The following is a 17498-nucleotide window of genomic DNA, read 5'->3' as shown; positions in this document are numbered from 1 at the left end:
CAAGGTCAGTGTGATTCAGGCTATTCCATTGGGGACCACCTGTAAGAACACTGGTCTGGGTTCCACTTCCACCTCTGCCGTGAATTATTAGAGCAAGGAAATCATTCTAGTCTCTGTTCTGTTCAGTTACTCTTCTATAAAATAAAGGGTTTGGCCAAAGTCAGCAAGTAAACATCCTGGTAAACCCAGGATGCATGCTGCCCCCCACCCTTTTCTGTATACCTCAAAACCTACACCCCTCCTTTAGCACATGCTCCCCAAACAGCACTCTTTCCTGCCAAGAAAAGGTGAGGCCTTGTGTTAGCTCTCCATAATAAAATACCTGAGATAATTAAGTCATAAAGAAAAGATTTATTTTGGCTCAAAAGTTTTGGAGATTCCAGTCCATAACCAAGTGGTGCCATTGCTTTTTGGGCTGTTGCAAGGCAGCGCTTCATAGGCCAGAGCACAGCAAAACCATTCACCTCATCTCAAGCCAGGGAGCAAAAGAGAAAGGGAAAAACGAGGATCCCACAGTGCATTCGGGGGGCACACCCTCAGTGGCTTGAAGACCTCCCACTAGGCCTTACCTCTTAAAAGTTCCACCACCGTCCCAGTGAGAGCGAATCAGGCACTGGACTGCCTGCCAGGGTTGCTCCAGTCTCTTGGAACGCTGAGGCAGGAGGATTGCTTGAGCCCATGCATTCAAGGCCAACATGGGCAACGTAGGAAGACGCTGTGTCAAGAAGAAAAAGGGGCTGGATTGTGGCTCAGTAGTAGAGCGCTCGCCTGGAATGCATGAGGCACTGGGTTCGATCCTCAGCACCACATAAATGTAAAATAAAGATATTGTGTCCACCTAAAACTAAAAAATATTTCTTGAAAATATTTAAAGAAAAAGTAAAGAAGAAAAGGGGACTGGGCACAGTGGCGCATGCCTGTAATCCCAGTGACTCAGGAGGCTGAGGCATTTGATCCCAAGTTCAAAGCCAACCTCAGCAATTTAAACTTAAATAAAAAGGGCTGGGAATGTGGCTCAGTGGGTAAGCCACCTATGTTCAATCCCCAGTACGAAAAAAAGAAAATAAAAGGTTGGGGTGGGGGCTGGGGAAGTAGCTCAGTAGCAGAGTGCTTGCCTCCTATATGTGAGGCCAGGGTTCAATCCTCAGTGCCTGCAAGAAAAATCGGCCAAAAGATGAGTCCTGGGGCTGGGGCTGGGGCTCAGTGGTAGAGCACTTGCCTTGCATTTGTGAGGCCCTGGGTTCGATCTTCAGCGCCACATAAAAATAAATAAATAAAATAAAGATATTGTGTCCAACTACAACTAAAAAATATTTTAAAAAAAAGATGAGTCCTGAATGGAAGGAGGCTGGGAATCCAAAAGAGGGCCAGAGAGGTAGGCAGGTGTGCTTGGCACTGCTGTGACATGAAAAGGGCTCTTTCCAGGGAAAGGCACGCTCCCTGAGCTCCCCACCAGCCAAGACAACCACCATCATTCCCTCCGAGGATCAAGAAATTACAAGCTGTGGTGAGGCACTGTAGTCCCTCACACCTGCCCAGTAGCACCCTGCTTATTCATTATTAGTGAAATCCCGGAACAAGGGACCCAACACACCAGGCATTTCATTTAATCACAGTGGCAACTTGTTGACCATGGGGACTTCAGACAGACTGGGGAGAGCCACATTAGGTGTCCGTTTCCTTCACCCAGTGCCCTGTGATGAGCCACATGTTCTTGACTCGAGCAGATGAGAAAGTCTCTGATGAGTGACGCTCTCCCTGCCTGTTCTTGCTCAAAATGATGTTGACCAGGTTGAGGTGACTGAGTGGGAGAGGAAAGATGCGTACAGGGCCTGGGGCCGGGGCTCAGTGGTAGCGCACTTGCCTGGCATGTGAGAGGTACTGGGTTCAATTCTCAGCACCGCACATAATAAAAATAAAGGTCTACCAACAACCAAAAAAAGAAAGACAAGTACAAATGGTTACTAATTAATGTGGAAGGCGGGAAAGAGAGTTCAGCAGAACTGGCCGGTGCCCACCTTAACCAGCAAATTCAGCTGAGCCAGGCCCCAGGGGACGGCCTCTTTTTTCCCCCTCTCTCAAAAGGCTCTTTCTTCTGCCTGCTTTTGTCTGCCTGGTACTTCATATGGCATCACAGGTGTACAGTCTCGGCCTCAAAGGAGCCATTGTGACTTTATCCCGTCTGGGATCTGTCGATTGAAGACAGTGGCATCCCTACGAGCTGCATGGCGCCATTGCACTCACAGGGAAGGAACGTGAACAGTACCAGGAAGGTGGCTCACAGTCTAGCCAGGCTGTTTGGGTGCTTCATTTGCACTCCACAGCTCAGCCACACTTTCCTTTGGTAAGTTCAAAAAAAGAACAGGAAAGAGAAATTACTCTCATTGTCACAGAGGTCCAGCTCCTGGAATTCAGATGAGGCCTGTTTCCCTTCCTGTCTCAGCAGAATGGTATCCTTGACTACGCTGTTAAGACTGTCGGCAGGAACAGCAGTGTCTTGGTATTGATGGCATTCCACGGGGCGGGCTGGGGCTGGTCTCCCTGGTGAGATGCAGCTGGACCAACACACCTCCCTCCAGGCATGCAGCATGTGGCAGTCCTGCCTCGCCACCACCCACCTGTGTTTGCGGCTTCAACTTGCCATCTACTAGACCCTCATTCCATCCGGGGCCCCTCCTGCCCATCTTCCCTCCCATGTATGTGAATCTCAGCTGGCACAGAGCAGCGAGGCTCCCCAGAAGGCAAATAAGAAAAGCAGGAACAATTTGTAGCCCAATGCATCGTTTCTCTAACTGCTGTTGGAAGGCAGGCTGGGCTGTGAAATCAGTGTTCACAGCCGACTTTAGTCTGGGAAGCTCTGGATTACACCAAGCCACGTGGGTTTCTTTATTTGAGGACTTCTCCGAGCTTTTATGGTGCTAACATGCAGTCTGACTCAGAATGGGGCTTGGCAGGCAGCATTTCCCAAACATACCAGATCCCAGGAATACCCACTAATATCTCCCAGGAGAGCTCCTCTGCACTGCAGTGATGCTGACAGCGTTCAGCACTCTGAGCTTTGCAGTCTAGCTTAAGATAAGCGAGACTTGCCTTTTACTCTTGAGCAATGTATGTAGCTTCTCTGAGCCTCAGTTTCCTCTTCTATCATCAGTTTGAAGGACTAAGCAGCATCCCATAGGTCAAATGGGAAGCCTGTTGCCTGGAGCTCAAGCTGTCAGCATGAGTGATCACTTCATCGTCCAGCCTAGTGGTCATCCTAAATTTTCCTGCTGTCTCTGTCCTCTGCTATACCCACTATAGGTTGCCTGCTTCAGATTTAAATATAACTTCACTCCAGACCCACTCTTCTTCCTCCCTAGCTTCACATCCCAGAGTTCACCAGAAGCCTGGGAGCCATCAGAGACTTTCCACTCCCACCCCCAACCTGGGGTCAGTCACTAAGTGCATTAACCTCACATATTTAAAGAGTTTTCAGGTTATTGAGTTCTTTTCTCATTCCCATGACTTGAATCCAGACCGCACCCACTGCTGGCCGACTGTCAAGTCAGGATTTTGTTCCTCGTCCTCAGTTTACCCAGTGGACTCTGTCCTTCAGCCCCAACTAAGGTATCACTTCTTCCAAAGACCCTCTCTAGCTGTTTCCTCCTCCCACAGGTTACACGCTGAGCCAGGCCCCAGGGGACAGACTGGGGAGAGCCACATGAGGTGTCTAGGAGCCTATGCTGTCGGAGCCCCAGCATTCCCATGGGCGTTCTCACGCCTGCAGGTTCCCAGGCAGGAGATTTTAAAGTATTCCTCCTCAGACCTCTTGGGCCAGTATCTGGCACTGGGACTGACAATAAATATTTGTTGAATTAAATTTGCCTGAATCTCCCAAAAGATTGTGGTCTGAAAGGTGACTCAGTGATTGTGTTCAGAGGAAGAGCCATCTCACTGTTCCACAGGCTGGCTTGGCTCTTCCTCCTGCTGGTAACTGCTACCATCTCCTCAGCACTCTGTGTCAGTGCTGCAGTGAATGCTGTGTATACATTAACTCACTTAGCCCAGGGAGCTGGGTTCTAGTGTTACCCATCTTACAGAGGAATGCTGAGGCTTTTCCAACTGGACAGGTAGGGTGCCCACCTAGGGCTGCCCGCTTCCCTCCAAACCCATGCTTTGCACCTCCATGGGCTGAGGTCCACCTACATTCTCATCTTGACCATGGTCATCCTTGTCATGTGGTGGTGGTACTGGGGATTGAACCAGGGGCATTCTACCACTGAGCTACATCCCCAGTCCTTTTCATGTTTTATTTTGAGACAGGATCTCAGTAAGTTTCCAAGGCTGGTCTTGAACTTGCGATCCCCTGCCTCAGCCTCCCAAATAGCTGAGATTTCAGGCATGTGCCACTGTGCCCTGCCTGGTCATCTAGATTTTTAATAGGTGTGTGTTAGTACACATTTGATTTATGTGCCTTGACTAAACTCTTCTAACACTAATCTCCATTTTTATTTGAGCCGGTCCTTGGAGGTGTTTCTAAATGGCTTAGAATCAGGGAGAGCAAGTGCAGTTAGCCAAGGCCCTTTTATTGCAGCCCTCCCCTGACTCCCTAAGTGACTGACAATCTTGTGCCATATTTTCTCATGGGAGAGAAAAGTTCCATCCCAGATACTTGCTAAACACTGGAGTTTAGACTATGGTTCTCAGCTCTTGTGAGCTCACAGTCCTAGCAGGGAAACACAGGTTCTGACCACAAGACAGAGTGGTGAGTGAAAAACACTGAATTCTCCTGTCTGCAGTTCCAAAATCCAGAAAGCTCTGAAAACTGACATTTTTTAAAAATAAATCATTTGGAGGCAAAACCTGATTTAACATAGTTTTTACGTGGTTTTTATTCATCTCACTTAGTGTGAATATTTATACATTTTGCTGAAGAAGTGTTGATCACTGGGTGCTGCCGCAGCCCCCTATGGACTGTAGATAATATATGGCTTTCAAGTCTGTGGTACATCTAGCCCTGAGCTTTGGAAAAACCCATGTCCTGATCAATTGGGAAAAAATGTGTGGAAAGACTTTGTAAATTAAAAAATAGTGGCTGGCGTGGTAGCACATGCCTGTAATTCCAGCAGTTTGGGAGGCGGAGGCAGGAGGATTGCAAGTTCCAGGCCAAGCTCAGCAATTTAGCAAGTCCCCTCTCAAAACAAATTTTCTTAAAGGGCTGGGGATGTAACTCAGTGGAAAAGCACCCCTGGGTTCAATCCCCAGTACCAAAAATAAAATAAAATAGTAAACCAAGGTTTTAAATGGTATAGTCCCCTCTTTTGTGTAATTGAGCTGGTGACTTTTTTCAGAACCAGGAAGAAAGTCAAAAGGAATTAAAATTTGAGCTGGGTCTTGAAGCGTGAGTTGAGTTTCTCACTTCATGGAGAAGCTGTGGAAACGAAATTCTGGACAGAGGGAGGAGGGTGTAGAAAATGCGCAGGGGGAAAAAATGCCTTTAAGCGGCTTGAGCACATGGACTTTGTCAGCTTACAGAAAAAAAGTCTGATTATCTGTCAAAATTCAGGAGAGAAGCAGTTGGGATAATACAAAGGGGCAGCTAGTCCAAAATCCATTTGCTTCGGGCAGGATTTTTTCGGGGGGATGCAGACTTACAAGTTCCCAGAGAAACATCACTGCTGCCCACCCCACCCGGCTGAGGTCCGGTGGGGAGGCCATGGCGGTGGTTCACAGTGCCCATCCTCCCCATCAGGCAGATGCAGCAGGGGCCTGTCCCCACGGCAGCCCAGGGAGGGGCTTCTTTCACTGCCTTCTGCTTGGACTGGGGTCAGCCCCCTTCCAGGTGGCAACTCTAACATCAGACTGCCAAGTTCAAAGCAGTTCAGCTACTTACTGCTGTTAGTGGCCTTGAGCAAGTTATTTACCTCTTCTGGTGCCTTTGTTCCTCCACTGTAAAAGCAGAACAATGGCACCAAAGCCTGGAAGCTGGCCTGTAGCACTTAGCAGGGTGCCTGAGTGGTAAGCATTGGGTAAGCACTAGTGATTACTCTGACAAGGACTCCCTCTCTCCTGTTGACATATAAGTACTTGCAGTCCTTAATACTTACCTTAAAAAAAAAAAGAAGAAAAAAAAACTTTATTCTTTCTTTTCTTCCCCTGGCCATCCACTCCCTCATCGTTAGCCATTTTCTGTAGAATGTGACCATTTTGGTTTCTTGCCACTGTGTCTCAATCATGGTGGGACAAGACCTTCCTTACTTGGACAGTGCAGGGATTCTCAGCTTGGGCTCCCAGATCCTCAGGGGTCCTTGTAGGCAGTCAGGGACATTCCTAAACTCATACCAGGATGCTGATGTCCAGCAGTATAAATAAAAACACCTGCTTTGGAGCCCCTAACCAGTCACCTAAGCCTGTGTAAGTTCCATAATCAGTTCCATATCTTATTATATTATGATTTGTTCTAGCCTTTGTGACCTATGCAACCAGTGTAGCCTCTATGTTCTGTGTAGTTTTTTGGCCTGTATAGTGCAAATGAAATGTTACTTCTATTGCCTTTGTAGCCTACATGACTCATTCCTTACTAGATAGCATGGGACTATAGTACTTTTCTCACAAAAGCATTACAGCTTAAAATAAGCCATGTGTTTAAAGCCCTTAGCATAGGACTTGGTGTATAAGAAATACCTTGTGATGGCCTGACTCCATTATTACTGTTAGTATAAAACATTTCTCCCAGGTCAAGGCCTAGGTTAATGAAAAGGTTGGTGTCTGTCAGAAGTAGATGGTATTACCACAGTTTAGTATGGTGATGCTGTGGTCTCATGCAAACCTCTGGTTGGCAGTACCGTATGGCTTTCATAGGTGAAAATAAATAAGATTTCTACTTAATAAATACATTAAGGGGCTGGGGTTGTGGCTCAGTGGTAGAGCACTTGCGTAGCACGTGTGAGGCACTGGGTTCAATCTTCAGTACCACATAAAAATAAATAAAAATATTATGTCCCTCTACAACTAAAAAAAAGAAATTAAAAATAAAATAAATACGTTTAGGCAGAGAAGCATGGCAAACCTGAACTCTTACATTGTGGAGAAAGAGGGTCCCCGGTCATTAAGACAGCATGGGGACTCAAGTTTCGTACACTATCAGTACTAGCTCCTTGACTGGCTCTTGTTTTTAAAGAACTTTGTTAATAAGTAACACATGAACACTGTCACTTGGCCTCACCTAAAGCCCTCAGGCAGGTTTTACCATTAAGCCAAGTTTTGAGGTGCTGGTACTATGGTGTCACAGGTCCACATGAGCGAAAGGACTTATCACAGACTTAAAAGGGACAGGCTCTTGGAAGCAATCCAGCCCAAACCACCCTACCCCATCGCACAGAGCAGAGAAGATATTGCCTGTGGTGGGGATATACCAAAGACCTCCAGATCCATCCAGGATCTTTTCTGACAGACCAGGATCCTCACCTAGAAGGGACATGATGCCAGGGGCTCAGTAACTGTCACCAGGGAGTTCTTTCCAAATAAAAAGTCCATCTCCATTTTCCACCCTCTTCCGCTAAGGAGAATGTCGCCTCTGCCCTATTGTGTTAGGGCCAACAAAACCACAAACAGGTAGGAGGACAAGTGGGCAAGCCCTGGGTCTCCCAGACTTGCTTGTTTGGGGTCCCTTCATCTGGAGAGGCTGGTTTGGTGAGTCAGAGCTCAGGCCTGAGAATCTATATTACTAGTGAGCCCACCACAGAATTCTTAGGACAGAGCAAGTCTGGGGACATACAGAGCCAGTTCAGGTCAGCAGAGGCTTTCACTGTTTTCATCCGGTGTGTTCAGTGGGGCTGGGGGTCCACCGGCACCCTGTGCTGTTCCTTGGAACTCGGCTCTTTTCCAGCAGAATCTAATTCCTGGGCACCGTGGCAGCTCAGATGCGCTGCCTGACCTACTTTGGGGAGATGATTTGAGTGGAAGACGCCCAGTCTAGCCTGGCTGACATTAACGTCTCTCTTGGCATTGTGCTTAGACTGAAGAACCTGGAGCTAGCGGCCGTGGGAGGATCAGATGTCCACGTGAGGATGCTGGCGGCCCCTATCAATCCATCTGACATAAATATGATCCAAGGTAACCTTGGTTTCTGGGGCTTATGTTAATTGGCTTTTTTGCTCAGCTGCTACCTCATTGCCGGTCCTCCTCAGGTGCGGATGTGAAGTGCCCATGATTACAGCAGCTGTTCTCCAGAGGTTCCATCTGCAGACTGTGTCAGCCTTCTGATCTCCCTCCTCTGTGGCAGGAAGATTGCAGTGGGGAGGAATGACCCTGTGACATGCTGGACTCCTTTCCTAGTTTCCTTGCCCCTAGGATACCATGAATGCTAAAGAGTCTTAGGCCCTGGACAGATGAGGAAACTGAGGCTCACTCAGGTGGAGGCTGAGGCTAGTCAGAGGCAGGGCTGCTCAGGCTTGGGTCTGACTGGCCCCAGAGTCTATTGTCTCCCTGCCTAGACATGGCTGACCCTTTGCCCTCTTCTCCCTCAGGGAACTATGGCCTCCTTCCCAAGCTGCCTGCTGTTGGAGGGAACGAAGGTGTGGGACAAGTGGAGGCCGTGGGCTGCCGTGTGACTAGACTGAAGCCAGGAGACTGGGTGATTCCTGCAAATGCTGGGTTGGGTGAGTTTTCCCAGGAGTCAGCAAGCATTCTGTTCTTCCAGATCCTATTTTACCCCCCACTGAGAAACTCATCTCATTGGCTCAGTGGAACTTACTAAGTTCATGTGGCTGCCTCAGGAGGGGTGGGGGCTGAGCAGGGAGAGCAGGACCCATTTCTTTTGCCCCAGAGGGAGTGTTCCTGCATTTGCATCTCCTTGGACCCAGGTTGATGAGACTATAATTCTCTAAATCCTACATCCCTAAATCCCTGCTGTAAGGTGCAGTGGAGCATACGAATAAGGTGATCCCTGCCCTCCAGGGGGCTGAAATCTAATTGAAGAAATCTGTAAACCAATAACCTCAATGAAGGGAGTGCTAAGAATTCACAGGAAGCAGAGAGTTCTTCTGGCCCTTCTGTGTGCATGTGTATGTATATATGAGAGAGAGGATACTAAAGAAAGATTAGAAAAGGCTTTGTGGAGGAGGCTTCCTTAGAATGGGCCTTTGATGAATGAGTTTTGTTAGGTGGAGATGAGCCTAGCATTTCATTTGAAGAAAAGATAAGCAAAGATACAAAGGCGAGTTTGAGAAATGGGGGGAAATCCAGTGTAGCCTCAGCAGGGGATTTGTATGGGAGAGGGATGCAGGAGTAAGAAAGAAGGTTAAAAGGGGTTGGGCATAGTGGCACATCCCTGCAATCCCAGTAACTCTGGAGGCTGAGACAGGAGGATTGCAAGTTCCAGGCCAGCCTGGGCAATTTAGCAAGGCTGTAAGCAACTTAACAAGGCCCCTGTCTCAAAATAAAGAACAAAAGAACTGGGATGTGACTCATGATAGAGCATCCTGGTTCAATCCTCAATACCAAAATAAATAAGTAAATAAAAGGTAGGGCATGAGCCGGGCATCGTGGCGCACACCTTATAATCCCAGCAGCTCAGGAGGCTGAGGCAGGAGGATTGATAGTTCAAAGCCAGCCTCAGCAAAAGCGAGGCACTAAACAACTCAGTGAGACCCTGTCTCCAAAGAAAATACAAAATTGGGCTGGAGATATGGCTCAGTGGTTGAGTACCCCTGAATTTAGTCCCTAGTACCCCCTCAAAAAAAAATCGGGCATGACCACATGGGATAAGGCCCTACACAAGCTACCTAAAGAGTAGGATTTTCTTTCTTTCTTTTTTTTTTTTTTTCCTGTGGTGCTGGGGATTGAACCCAGGGCCTGTGCATGTAAGGCAAGCACTCTACCAACTGAGCTATGTCTCCAGCCCTAAGAGTAGGATTTTCTTTATGTGAAAAAAATGAATCATTGTTTTGGTTTTAGCACTCCATGGGTTTGAAGCCCACCCATTATAAAATAGGTTCTCACAGCAGGCACAAGAGTATAGCAATGCATATGTCCCTACTGGACATGAGGATGAAGCTTAAGAAGTGAAACTTGTCCAAACTCAAACAGCAGAATAAGGGAGGGCCCAGTGGACTCTTGTCTCCCGTGTTTTTCCCACTCTTCGAAAGATCTCTGGGTTGGGACAAAGGAAAGGGCAATTAAAAGGAATATTTAGAAGACACATCAAGGCTGGGGATGTTGCTCAGTTGGTAGAGTGCTTTCCTCGCATGCACAAGGCTCTGGGTTCAATCCCCAGCACCACAAAAAAAATGAAAAAAGAAGACACATCAGGGGCTGGAGGTGTAGCTCCCTGATTGCTTAGCATGCACATGGCCCTAGGTCAACACCCAGAACCATCCCCCCAAAGACCCTTTAGGTTATAACTTACAGAGACCAACTCATACTTGCCTTAAAAAAAGAAGAATTTAATTGATCTGTGGAGCTGAAAACTGTAAGAGATTGAAAGTCCCAGGCACAGCTGGACCCAGGAAGCCTAACACGGTCAGGGCTCTCTCTCGTCACTGATTCCCAGGTAGGCCATCCTTACACAGTGACATAATTATAGCAAGAGATATTTATTGACTACTCTCTTTGAGCCAGACATTATTTTAAGCACTTTTTGTTTATTAAATCGAATCCTACCTTATTTTGCAGATGAGACAAAAGTAGATGTAAAGAATTAACCAACTTGCGTGAGGTCACCCAGTCAGTAAGAGGCAGAGCTAAGACTCAGATCCACTCTGATACATACTATTCATAGATGGCCACCAGCAGCCTGGAGTGTGCCTCATCCTGGAACAGATGAGCACATTCAGCGCTGTCACAACCAACACTACCGTCTCCATCCCTGAGCAGCCCTGGATGGCCCTCCTTAGGTCCTTGCCTGTCCATAAACCAGTCACTTGGGGCACTGGTGGAGCCACTGCAATTGTCCCTTGAGTCTTGCCCACCTCTGTGGTACAGAAGGTGAGACCTGGTGGTAGATGGCCCAGAGGTTAGAAAGGAACCCTTCTAGAGAGAGAAAGGTGGCAGGCAGGAAACCAGCAGGAACAGACATCTCCTACTGAGCTCTTTGCTCTTCTGAGCTCTGAGAAGCTGCCAAGAATGGCTCCACCTGCTCCTTCACCCACCTAGCTGTGACAGAGCCCTGCCCCCAGCTGCAAGGACACAGTAGGTATTGATGCCAGCACCTTGGGCTGGCCCCCAGGGCTGAGTGAAGGGCACCCAAGACGGGTCAGACAGTCCCTGCCCTCAGAGTTCTCTTGGCTGACGGAAGGCCAGCAAAGGGAGAAGCAGCCTGTAATTCAGGCAGTGTGAGTGCTGTGATCATAGGGTGCACAGAGGCTGGGGTTTCCTAGTGAGAAGCATTGGAAAGGATCCCAGAGAAGCGGCCCGCCAACTTCATCTAGAAGCCCTTCTAGAAGTGCAACTAGAAGTGCAGCCGTGGCCAGGTGAGGAGGGGCTTCCCAGGGAGGGAGTGCATCTGCACAGAGGGGAAGAGAAGAGGCAAGGCGGTGACTGAGCCACTGGTAATGCAACAAGCCCAGGTCCCTTGGGAGCGGGAGAGAGCCAGATGGAGCGGGGAGGTTGAGGAGGCTGTATCATGGAGGGCTCGCATCCAGTCCAGGACCCAACACGGAGTCAAGTAGAGGGATACAGGATGATGTGTTCAGAGCAGGGAAAGGTCTGGAAAGGCAGAGGGTAGAGACAGGGAGTTCAGGGCTCAGGTGAGGAGGGTCTGAGCAAGACAGTGTCACAGGACTGGAGAGGACTCGAGCCAAAGTAACAGGACTCAGGACGACTCCAGATTTGGAGAGGAAAAGGATAAAGACCATCTGCCAGGTGTGTGGGTAACTCTACTCCAAGCACGGTGGTAGGATTAGCCACAGTAGGGATTCCTTCCTGCAGAACAGGTCAGTCTTTTGGACAAGGAGCCAGTTGGAGAAGATGAGGATTTTAGAATCATGAAGAATATAGTTAACTTAGTTTTTAGTAAATACTTTGTGAGCTTTTACAGAGTGTTAGACTCTAGGACACAGTGGTAAGCTGGTCATGGTGGTGCACACCTCTGATCCCAGCCACTTGGGAAGCTGAGCAGGAGGCTTGCCTGAGCATCTTAGTGAGATTCTGGCTCAAAATAAAAAATGAAAGGGCTGAGGATATAGCTCAGTGGTAAAGCAACCCTGGGTTCAATCCCCAGTACCACACACACACACACACACACACACACACACACACACACACACACAGCCTTCATGGGCTGAGGTTGTGGCTCAGTGATAGAACACACGCCTAGTGCACATGAAGCCCTGGTTCAATCTTCAGTTCTACATAGGGATAAATAAATAAAATAATGGTATTGTGTCCAACTACAACTAAAAATAAATAAATAAATAAATAATTTAAAAAATAGCACTCATTAAAACTAATGTCTAACCAGATCACGGTCATTTTTCATAGTGCTGAGCTGCCCAGCTGTGGCTATGCCCACAGCCAGCTTTTTCCCAAATGCAGCAGAGTATGGGCTGGAGAGCACAGATGGATGTTCGCCAACTGGCTTTCTCACTGGGAAACACTCAAAACCTTCCTGAGGTGGCACAGAAGGGGTACTGGCCTGGCATTCAGATGCATATTCTTGTTCCAGCTCTGTTTTATGACCTTGTTTAGGTCACAACTACATTAAGCCATAATTTCCTCATCTCTAAAATGCAGCTAATAGCCAGGTGCCATGGCACATACCTGTAATCCCAGCAGCTTGGGAGGCTGAGGCAGGAAGATCAAGGGTTCAAAACCAGACTCAGCAGCTTAGCAAGGTCCTAAGAATTTGGCAAGACCCTGTCTTAAAATAAAACATAAAAAGGTCTGGGGATGTGGCTCTATGGTTAGGCACCTCTGGGTTCAATCCCTGTACCAAAAAATCAGTTCAATTCAGTTCAATTCAATGGAGCTAATAGTTGCTGCCTCACATACCTCAACAGACTCCTAACTCAACTGAGAGAATATAAACAGTAGTCTTTGCAAATGCTGAACTTCTCTATACATCTGATTAAGAGCTGGCAAATTTTTTTCTTAGAAGAGCCAAATAATAATAATTTTAGTCTTTGCAGACCATCCCATCTCTACTGTGACTACCCAACCCTGCCATTTTAACAGGCATAGATAATACATAAACAAGTGAGTATGGCAGTGTTCCAATAAAGCTTTTATTTATAAAAACAATTTATGGGGTTGGCAGTATAGCTCAGTTGGTAGAGTGCCTGCCTCAGATGCCCAAGGCCCTGGGTTCAGTCCCCAGCACCACAAAAACAAACAATATTTATAAGTCATATTTGGGCCATAGGCCATAGTTTTCAGCCCCATATTAGGTGCTAGAGATCTTTAAGGGTCAGTCGCCCAGGACTGAAGAATTGTATGTCTTAGAGCTGATGCCTGGGAATTAGGATCAGTTAAAGAAACCAACATGTGTTATACACCTACTGTACACCTACTGTGTACTGGGCACAGTGATAATCTGTATAGATGTCCTCTCATGTAGCCTTGGCACTGTAAGTGTTGTTCTCTGCATTTTATGCATCAGAAAACTGAAACTCAAGAAAGGTGGAGTGAGCCATGGTGGCACACACCTGTAATCCCAGCAGCATAGAGGCTGAGGCAGAAGAATTGAAAGTTCAAAGCCAACTTCAGCAACTTAGCAAGGTCTTAAGCAATTTAGCAAGACCCTATCTCAAAATAGAAAATAAAAAGGGCTAGGGCTTAGATCAATGTAAAGCGCCCCAGTTCAACTCCTAGTACCAAAAAAACAAAAAAGGTGGAGTGATAATTTGAAGTGGCAGAGCCCATTTTTAAGTAGATATCTCCAACTCTAGAATCTGAGGATTTCTACTCTAAACCCTGGAAGCCCTTCTTGCTGACCATCTCACCCAGGACCTCTTGAGAAGAGAGTTAGGACTGCTAAATCCTAGAAATCCATGTCAAAGGCTGAATTTCCATTGTCCTGCAGTAAGAGGAATTAGAAAACACCCTTGAAGCCAGGCGCGGTAGCATATTCCTTCTGTAATCCCATAGCTTGGGAGGCTGAAGCAGGAGAATTGCGAGTTCAAAGCCAGCCTCAGCAACATGAGATGCTTAGCAACTCAGTGAAACCCTGTCTCTAAATAAAATACAAAATAGGGCTGGGGATGTGGCTCAGTGGTCGAGTGCCCCTGAGTTCAATCCCTGCTACCAAAAAAAGAAAAAGAAAACACCCTTGATTTTACATCTGGAAGGCCCCACACCAAGCTCTGAGTATAGTCAATGACGGCCGAGGGGAATGGGCTTGATGATTATGAACCAGACTGGGTGAACCCTAGAAAATGCCCAGGCCTCTTTTGGATGCCAAAGGGATCCTTTAATTTCATCTCATATGTTCTCAGACCTACTCTAGAACCTGCATGACCTTTAATAGCGTGTTCCTCCTCTCCTCCCCAGTCCTGGCCCCTAAAGCCCATGTTGTTTGTCGCTCTTGTGGCACAATTGGTAATTGCCTGGTTGTTATGGTTTAGATATGGGGTATTCTCAAAAGCTCTTGTGTGAGACAATGCAGGAATGTTCAGAGGTGACCTGATTAGATCATGGGAGGTGTGACCTAATCAGTGGATTAGTCCACTGAAATGGATTAACTGGGAGATAACTACTGGTTAGTAGGGTGTGACTGGAGGAAGCAGGTCACTGAGGGCATGCCTTTAGGGTTTACCGTTTGTCCCTGATTAACAGAGCTCACTCTATGCTTCCTGATTGCCATTTCTTGAACTGGTTTCCTCTGCCACGCCCTTCCACCATGATGCTCTGCGCAGCGTTATGGAGTTGGCTGACCATGGACTGAACCTCTGAAACTGTGAGACAAAATAAAATTCCTCCTCTATGTTGCTCTGGTTGGGTCTTTTGGTCACAATGACACAAAAGATGACTAAAACCTGGGTTACCCCCTGCTTCCCACAACTGGGCCACACAGTACCAGGACATTGAGAGACTCCCAGGAACTAGATAGCAGGCCTAGCTGAGGGCTTGGGAAGTCAGGCCAAGGGCCCCTGCCACATCGGGGCCACCAGGTACTAAGCCAGCAAGTCTCCACACAGTTTCTCTAAGATGCTACAGTGAGGATGTGTGGAGGCAAAGCTTGAGTGTGACCCCAAGACCTGTTCTCTTCATACCCCATCCTGCCTGTCTCCTTGCCCAGTCCTCACCAAATCCTGTTGATTATGTCTCCAATGGAGAACTCAAGCCCACCCTTTCTTCTTCATCCCCACTGCCAGTCTTAGTTGAGGCGGCCATCATCAGAGACCTCGTCCCCCACAAAAGCTTCCTGGCTGCACCCACCCGCTTCCACACTGCCTCTCCCCACCGGGCTCTCCCCCCAGCAGTAGAGTGATTTTAGAGCAGACATGAGACCACCTTGGCCCTCAAAGCTCATTAGAGTCTTGCCAGTCTCTAAATAAAACCCACTCTCTGTGCTATGGTCCTGAGCCCCATGCTTTTAAACTGCAGATTAGTGACATCAATCTAGTGGGTTACAAATGGAATTTTTTTCTTATTACTAAAATTAAGCAGAATAGAAAAATAATAGCAGAGTATATCACCCATAGTATGTTTGCTTTCCATATCTATGTCAAAATATCTGAGATAAAAAAGGAAAGGTGTATTTTGGTTTCACAGCTTCTAGTCCATGATCAGTTAGTTGTTCTTTTTTTTTTTTATTGGTTGTTCACAACATTACAAAGCTCTTGACATATCATATTTCATACATTAGATTGAAGTGGGTTATGAACTCCCAATTTTTACCCCAAATGCAGATTGCAGAATCACGTCAGTTACACATCCACAATTTTACATAATGCCCTATTAGTAATTGTTGTATTCTGCTACCTTTCCTATCCCCTACTATCACCCCTCCCCTTCCCTCACATCTTCTCTCTCTACCCCATCTACTGTAATTCATTTCTCTCCTTGTTTATTTTCCCATTCCCCTCACAACCTCTTATATGTAATTTTGAATAGCAATGAGGGTCTCCCTTCATTTCCATGCAATTTCCCTTTTCTCTCCCTTTCCCTCCCATCTCATGTCTCTGTTTAATGTTAATCTTTTCTTCCTGCTCTTCCTCCCTGCTCTGTTCATAGTTGCTCTCATTATATCAAAGAAGACATTGGTATTTGTTTTTTAGGGATTGGCTAGCTTCACTAAGCATAATCTGCTCTAGTGCCATCCATTTCCCTGCAAATTCCATGATTTTGTCATTTTTTAGTGCTGCATAATATTCCATGGTGTATAAATGCCACATTTTTTTTTTATCCATTCATCTATTGAAGGGCATCTGGGTTGGTTCCACAGTCTAGCTATTGTGAATTGTGCTGCTATGAACATCGATGTGGCAGTATCCCTGTAGCATGCTCTTTTTAAGGTCTTCAGGGAATAGTCCAAGAAGGGCAATAGCAGGGTCAAATGGTGGTTCCATTCCCAGCTTGCCCAGGAATCTCCATACTGCTTTCCAAATTGGCCGCACCAATTTGCAGTCCCACCAGCAATGTACAAGTGTACCCTTTTCTCCACATCCTCGCCAGCACTTGTTGTTGTTTGACTTCATAGTGGCTGCCAATCTTACTGGAGTGAGATGGTATCTTAGGGTGGTTTTGATTTGCATTTCTCTGACTGCTAGAGATGGTGAGCATTTTTTCATGTACTTGTTGATTGATTGTATATCCTCCTCTGAGAAGTGTCTGTTCAGGTCCTTGGCCCATTTGTTGATTGGGTCATTTGTTATCTTATTGTCTAATTTTTTGAGTTCTTTGTATACTCTGGATATTAGGGCTCTATCTGAAGTGTGAGGAGTAAAAATTTGTTCCCAGGATGTAGGCTCCCTATTTACCTCTCTTATTGTTTCTCTTGCTGAGAAAAAACTTTTTAGTTTAAGTAAGTCCCATTTGTTGATTCTTGTTATTAACTCTTGTGCTATGGGTGTCCTATTAAGGAATTTGGAGCCCGACCCCACAATATGTAGATCGGAGCCAACTTTTTCTTCTATCAGACACAGAGTCTCTGATTTGATATCAAGCTCCTTGATCCATTTTGAGTTAACTTTTGTGTATGGCGAGAGAAAGGGATTCAGTTTCATTTTGTTGCATATGGATTTCCAGTTTTCCCAACACCATTTGTTGAAGATGCTATCCTTCCTCTATTGCATGCTTTTAGCCCCTTTATCAAATATAAGATAGTTGTAACTTTGTGGATTAGTCTCTGTGTCCTCTATTTTATACCATTGGTCCGCCCGCCTGTTTTGGTACCAGTACCATGCTGTTTTTGTCACTATTGCTCTGTAATATAGTTTGAAATCTGGTATCGCTATACCACCTGATTCACACTTCCTGCTTAGAATTGCTTTTGCTATTCTGGGTCTTTTATTTTTCCATATGAATTTCATGATTGCTTTATCTATTTCTACAAGAAATGCCTTTGGGATTTTGATTGG

General features: G+C 46.6%; 2 protein-coding genes across 7 annotated transcripts in view; one reads left to right on the top strand and one right to left on the bottom strand.

The window, feature by feature from the left end:
- The window catches only part of Ptpru (protein tyrosine phosphatase receptor type U), a 170174-nt gene that overhangs the window by 84086 nt on the left and 68590 nt on the right, over positions 1-17498 (bottom strand). The window lies entirely within an intron of this gene.
- Positions 1-17498, top strand: part of Mecr (mitochondrial trans-2-enoyl-CoA reductase) — a 42279-nt gene that overhangs the window by 4913 nt on the left and 19868 nt on the right. Inside the window, exons 2-3 of the mRNA XM_005317710.5 lie at positions 7997-8094; positions 8508-8639. Coding sequence (XP_005317767.2) covers positions 7997-8094; positions 8508-8639 — 230 coding nt within the window. The remainder of the gene's footprint in view (positions 1-7996; positions 8095-8507; positions 8640-17498) is intronic.

Source organism: Ictidomys tridecemlineatus, chromosome 11, assembly GCF_052094955.1.
Source record: "Ictidomys tridecemlineatus isolate mIctTri1 chromosome 11, mIctTri1.hap1, whole genome shotgun sequence".
Classification (NCBI taxonomy): Eukaryota; Metazoa; Chordata; class Mammalia; order Rodentia; family Sciuridae; genus Ictidomys; species Ictidomys tridecemlineatus.
Note: the sequence above shows the minus strand (reverse complement) of the source record. Positions and strands in the feature narration are given on the sequence as shown.